Below are 6299 nucleotides of genomic sequence, written 5' to 3'. Positions count from 1 at the left end.
GACGGAATAAGTCTCTTTCTTTACTATGAGCGGTCAGTTGAAAAAATGAAGGAAAATTTTTTTTTTATGAAACAAATTTTGAGGCTCATCTGAAGAAATTCTAGCATACAAGTGCTGATAATTTTTGTGTTTGGTTGTGCACAAATATTTCTTTGTGAGTATACACATTATATCAGAATCCATGGTTTCCATTACCCACAAAAATAACTGCACCTTTTAGGTATCTTAAAATTCAATCATTTTCTTCATATCTGCTGGTACTCTATGCCTGCCAAACTAAGTTTTCCTAAACTAGACTACTGAGGCCCTTATCTCTAAACTCAGACTCCAAAATTGCTTCCAAAATGTCATTTATTGAAATATTTGTGCTCTCTTGCAATCACTATTTCCTGACATTACATTTATTGCATAAATCATGAGTTCAAAATATATACTTAAGTGATACATGCACTGTGAAAGGTATTTGGTGGGAAGACATTGTATTAGATTCAAAAGGAAAAGATCTAATTTCACCACTCATATAAATTAGTAACTTTTAAGGTGAAAATAAATAATGATTTTAGAACAGTTTTGTGACTCCTAATACAGTAAGAGGTGATTGGTAACTAGGATGACAGCCAAGAGTTCATTTGCTTATTTTTCTTTGTACCTCTCTGCAGGTTTCTGCCATGGGTGACAGGGGAACAAGCAACTACTCAGACGTGACTGACTTCATTCTTGTAGGCTTCAGGGTCCACCCAGAGCTCCACATTCTCCTCTTCCTACTTTTTCTGCTTGTCTATGCCATGATCCTTCTAGGGAATGTTGGCATGATGGTCATTATTATAACTGATCCCCAGCTGAACACACCAATGTATTTCTTCCTAGGCAACCTCTCCTTCATCGATCTCGTCTATTCATCTGTTATTGCACCCAAGGCTATGAGCAACTTCTGGTCTGTGAGCAAGTCCATCTCCTATGCAGGCTGTGTGACCCAGCTCTTTCTCTTTGTCCTCTTCATTGTGACCGAGGGGTTTCTCCTGGCAGTCATGGCTTATGACCGCTTCATTGCCATCTGCAATCCTCTCCTCTACACTGTCCAGATGTCAACACGTCTCTGTGCTCAGTTGGTGGCTGGTTCCTATTTTTTTGGCTGTATCAGTTCAATTCTTCAGACCAGCATGACATTTACTTTATCCTTTTGTGCTTCTCGGGCCATTGACCATTTTTACTGTGACACTCGCCCACTTCAAAGACTATCTTGTTCTGATCTCTTCATCCGGAGAATGGTTTCTTTCACCTTATCTGGCCTCATTACCTTGCCTACGATCATAGTTATTGTTATTTCATATTTGTACATTGTGTCCACAGTTCTAAAGATACCCTCCACCGAAGGGCGTAAGAAAGCCTTCTCCACTTGCAGCTCCCACCTGGGAGTCGTGAGTGTACTGTATGGTGCTGTCTTTTTTATGTATCTCACTCCTGACACATTTCCTGAGCTCAGTAAAGTGGCCTCCTTGTGTTACACCCTACTCACTCCCATGTTGAATCCTCTGATTTACTCTCTGAGAAACAAAGATGTCAAACAAACTTTTGGAGAAGAAAAGTACTATTCTGTGATTATTATTTCTCTTCCACTAATGAGTGGTGTCTGTTTATTTTGTACTCCTCTGGTCATCAATGAATTTATTCTCCTGAGTATCATAGACATATTATTAAAAGCTTTTTAAAGGTAATATATTCTTTCCATATAGAACTTTATTTCCATGTGAGCATTGTCAAACGTAAATGTCTTGGATATTGGAGATGCTCTGGAGATGCTCAGAGGCATTGTCCAAGATGAATCTTCACACTGATCTCAGTTCAGTTCAGTTCAGTCGCTCAGTCCTGTACGACTCTTTATGACCCCATGAATCGCAGCACTTCAGGCCTCCCTCTCCGTCACCAACTCCTGGAGTTCACTCAAACTCATGTCCATCGAGTCAGTGATGCCATCCAGCCAACTCATTCTCTGTCGTCCCCTTCTCCTCCTGCCTCCAATCCCTCCCAGCATCAGAGTCTTTTCCAATAAGTCAACTCTTCGCATGAGGTGGCCAAAATACTGGAGTTTCAGCTTCAGCATCATTCCCTCCAAAGAAATCCCAGGGCTGATCTCCTTCAGAATGGACTGGTTGGATCTTTGCAGTCCAAGGGTCTCTCAAGAGTCTTCTCCAACACCACAGGTCAAAAGCATCAATTCTTCAGTGCTCAGCCTTCGTCATAGTCCAACTCTCACATCCATACATGACCACTGGGAAAACCATAGCCTTGATTAGACGGACCTTTGTTGGCAAAGTAATGTCTCTGCTTTTGAATATGCTATCTAGGTTGGTCATAACTTTCCTTCCAAGGAGCAAGAGTCTTTTAATTTGATGGCTGCAGTCACCATCTGCAGTGATTTTGGAGCCCCCCAAAATAAAGTCTGACACAGTTTCCAGTGTTTCCCCAGTTTATTTCACAAAATTGATTTCTATTTGTTTTTATGACATTTTTCTGAACACTATTTTTATACATTATTATCATGTTTAAACAATTATTTTGTCCAGTGTTAGCTTTGGAATGGCTCCTTCCTTTGTACACAATCCCGGATGGCTCAGACTGTAAAGAATCTGCCTGCAATGCAGGAGACCCAGGTTTAATCCTTGGGTTGAGAAGATCTCATGAAGAAGTAAATGGCCACCCACTCTAGCATTCTTTCCTGGAGATTTCCATAGACAGAAGAGCCTGGAGGGCTACAGTCTATACACGACAAAGAGTCAAACATGAGTGAGTGAATAACACATTTTACACACAATCATTGGAATGTCCAACTTACTTTTTAAAGTAAATGATTCCTGAATTATTACTAATTTCTCTGACATGCTAAAGGGTTTTGACCTGAAACAAACAGACTACCAGGTCTTTCTCTAGCAATAATGGGCTTGTTTGGGATCAGCACAGAATTAAAATTTGTGGTCTGTAATCATGGCGAGCCATATGCAAGTCTCTGCATGCTAAGGGAAGGAGAACCGTTTTATAGAAGAAAGATGAAGTTGGAAACTCTGTAGTGAACAGAGTTCTTGGTTTTTCACTGGCTGAGTTTTTGTCAGGGAAAAAGAGTAATCTTCTTGTAGCCCTTCCAAAGGAATGGATCAAAGCCTGAAAAACCCACCATTGTTTCAGAGAAAAAAGCCCTGTTCACATTGATGTATGGCAAAACCACCACAGTACTGTAAAGTAATTAGCCTCCAATTAAAATAAATAAATTAATTTAAAAAAATGGGTTGAAGGCTAGCCACTGTAGGAGAAGCAACCTCTGTTCTGCAGGGAACAGGTTGGTCAGTTTCCATGGAAGAGTCTGATCTCAAATCACACCAAAGTGCCAAATGACTAATAACCTAAAGAACCACGTATTAACCAGAAAGTCAAAACATTTAAATAGATCCCAAATAAAGCCAGAGTGCTTCAAATGCAAAGAGGGTGAAAGCTCAGTTCCAGGATAAACATATCTTCACTCTCCAGAGTTGGTAGGTAAAACAGTAATAAACAATGGGCTCAAACGAGGGTACTGCACCTGTTTGCACATCTGCCCTAGAGCTGTTGGGAATCTTCTCTGGTCCCTGTGGGGGCCACTGCAATGTTGACCTGAAACAAATAGACTGCCAGATATTTCTCCAGTAAACATGCAGGAGAAGCATAGAGTTGCAGTTCAAGGTCTGCCACCATGGCAAGACACATTCAAGTTCCCGAATGACAATGGAAAGAGAAATCTTTTAAAGAAGAAGAAAGAAAGATTGAGCATGTCAACTACAAATTGGCATTTGCCATATACCTCTACAAGGATTAGATCAAGTACTGACACAGCTGCTGATTTTCAACACTCTCTGAATGGAGTTCAGGGTAGAGAACAGAAATGAGGCATTCTGTGCTCTGGGAAAAACTGGGAGAACAGGTCTTCAGATAATTAGATATTTTCAGGAGCTGATTTTATGAATCCAATTTTTGTGTCTCTTCACATGTAGAAAAACACTAAAATCCATGGTGATAACTGTTCCTTGTAAGCAGCACAAACCTTCAAAAAATGTGTGCTTGATTTTTGAACAAAAAAAAATATGTGCAAAATATATGTACACACCTTCAACAAAATCACATATATACTGACCATCTTTGGAGTAGTTTTTCAGAGCTATCTGAGGTGGTGTCTCCCAGACTATAGACTTCATTTTGCCCCAAATACAATTTGACTCATGACTCTCAGGTGTGTATTTTTTTTAAGTCAACCGGTGCTGCAGTGAACAAAGAATCCCTGATTTTTCATTGGCTGAGTCTTTCATAGGAAAGAAGAGGAGTCTTTGTCCTTCCCATTGGGCTCTGCTTTGTTATAGGTGTGAAAACTCCCAACTTTGATCCTTCAATTCCATTTAATTGGGGTTTCTGTTTACTAATTTTTTATAACCATTGTTGAATTTTCACTTGAATCAACTATTTTATATATGCTGTATCAAAAGGTAATAATAATAAGAAACAATAAATAACCTTCATTTTATACATCAGCTTGGGAAATTATGTATTGAGTGTGTCAGCCATAGGGGAGTCCTCTGAGGACCTGTTTGCTCCTGGGTCCTAATATAAAAAACCAAAGTGGGAGATAAAAATATACAAAATTTTTGAGCAATCATTTCCATAAATGAACCTTCATAATTTTTCCTATATTAATTATTTAAGGAATATTTAATAAAAGAAAAGAAGCTAGGCAGTTTTCAAAATAGAATGTGATTCAAAATTTTCTTACTTGCTTCTGTATCTTGATTTATTCTATTAATTTTGTTTAATCTTGTGGTAGGCTTAGGTATAAATAACTGTATTCTTTAGAGAACTTACAATTTAATGTTGGAATCAAATCATTGGACATGTAATTGAAATCCAGAAATTTTATTTTATTGTTTAATGCACACAAAGAATAAACATGGAGACTGTAAGGTCGGGTGCCTGAGAGTGGGTGTTGGTAATCAAGGAAGGTCTTCTTAGGGCTATATGGAAAATATATTTGAAAGATGTAAGATTGGAGTCAGGGATACTGCTTTATCAGTTTATGTTATTGATGGGGCTTTAAGTATGCCAATGTAATTTTAAGAAGGTTTATTTAAAAATATAAGTATAATACTCAGAACACAGTAACTGATTAGTATGAGAAGGATGCAGCAAAGAAGGTGTGTCTCATCATTTTGAACCTGATTAATACTTGTGGTGATGGTACAAACCATAAAAATAAAGGAGCTCTTAGCAGGCTAGGAATAGAGGAGAATTTCCTTAACTTGAAAAGTAACATCTACCAAAAATCTAGAGCTAAGATCATATTTATGGTGAGAAAGCAAAAACGTTCTTGCTAGAATTAGGAACAACACTTGGAAGTCCCCATTACAAAACCTTTCAACATCCAACAGTAAGTCTTAGCTAATACAATGGATAAGAAAAGGAATGAAAAGTGGTATGGACTGAATTATGTTTTTCAAAACTCAAATGCTTAAGCCGTAAATCCAGTACTATAGCATATGACTATAGTGTTGACTCTTGAACAACAATGATCTGCATTTTGCATGTCCACTTACACACAAACTGCTTTCAATAAATGTATTATAATTTTAAAAAATATTTGCAACTATTTGAAAAACATTTCAGATGAATTATGTAGCTTCAGTTCAGTTCAGTTCAGTTCAGTCACTCAGTTGTGTCCGACTCTTTGAGACCCTATGAATTGCAGCACGCCAGGCCTCCCTGTGCATCACCAACTCTCGGAGTTTACCCAAACTCACGTCGGTCAAGTCGGTGATGCCATCCAGCCATCTCATCCTCTGTCGTCCCCTTCTCCTCCTGCCCCCAATCCCTCCCAGCATCAGAGTCTTTTCCAATGAGTCAACTCTTCACATGAGGTGGCCAAAGTATGGGAGTTTCAGCTTTAGCATCAGTCCTTCCAATGAACACCCAGGACTGATCTCCTTTAGAATGGACTGGTTGGATCTCCTTGCAGTCCAAGGGACTCTCAAGAGTCTTCTCCAACACCACAGTTCAAAAGCATCAATTCTTCAGCGCTCAGCCTTCTTCACAGTCCAACTCTCACATCCATACATGACCACTGGAAAAACCATAGGTTTGACTAGAAGGACCTCTGTTGGCAAAGTAATGTCTCTGCTTTTTAATATGCTGTCTAGGTTGGTCATAGCTTTTCTTCCAAGGAGCAAGCATCTTCTAATTTCATGGCTGCAATCACCATCTGCAGTGATTTTGGAGCTCCCCAGTATAAA

General features: G+C 39.0%; 1 protein-coding gene across 1 annotated transcript; it reads left to right on the top strand.

Moving 5' to 3' along the window:
• Positions 1-659: 659 nt before the first annotated feature.
• Positions 660-1599, top strand: LOC109558782 (olfactory receptor 9K2). The gene is given in 2 exon segments (XM_019960109.2): positions 660-1564; positions 1566-1599. Coding segments are annotated over 2 exon segments (930 nt in total). The 5' UTR covers positions 660-668.
• Positions 1600-6299: the final 4700 nt, after the last annotated feature.

The sequence above is a fragment of the Bos indicus genome, chromosome 5 (assembly GCF_029378745.1).
Source record: "Bos indicus isolate NIAB-ARS_2022 breed Sahiwal x Tharparkar chromosome 5, NIAB-ARS_B.indTharparkar_mat_pri_1.0, whole genome shotgun sequence".
NCBI lineage: Eukaryota > Metazoa > Chordata > Mammalia > Artiodactyla > Bovidae > Bos > Bos indicus.
This window is presented reverse-complemented; position numbering and strand designations above follow the sequence as displayed.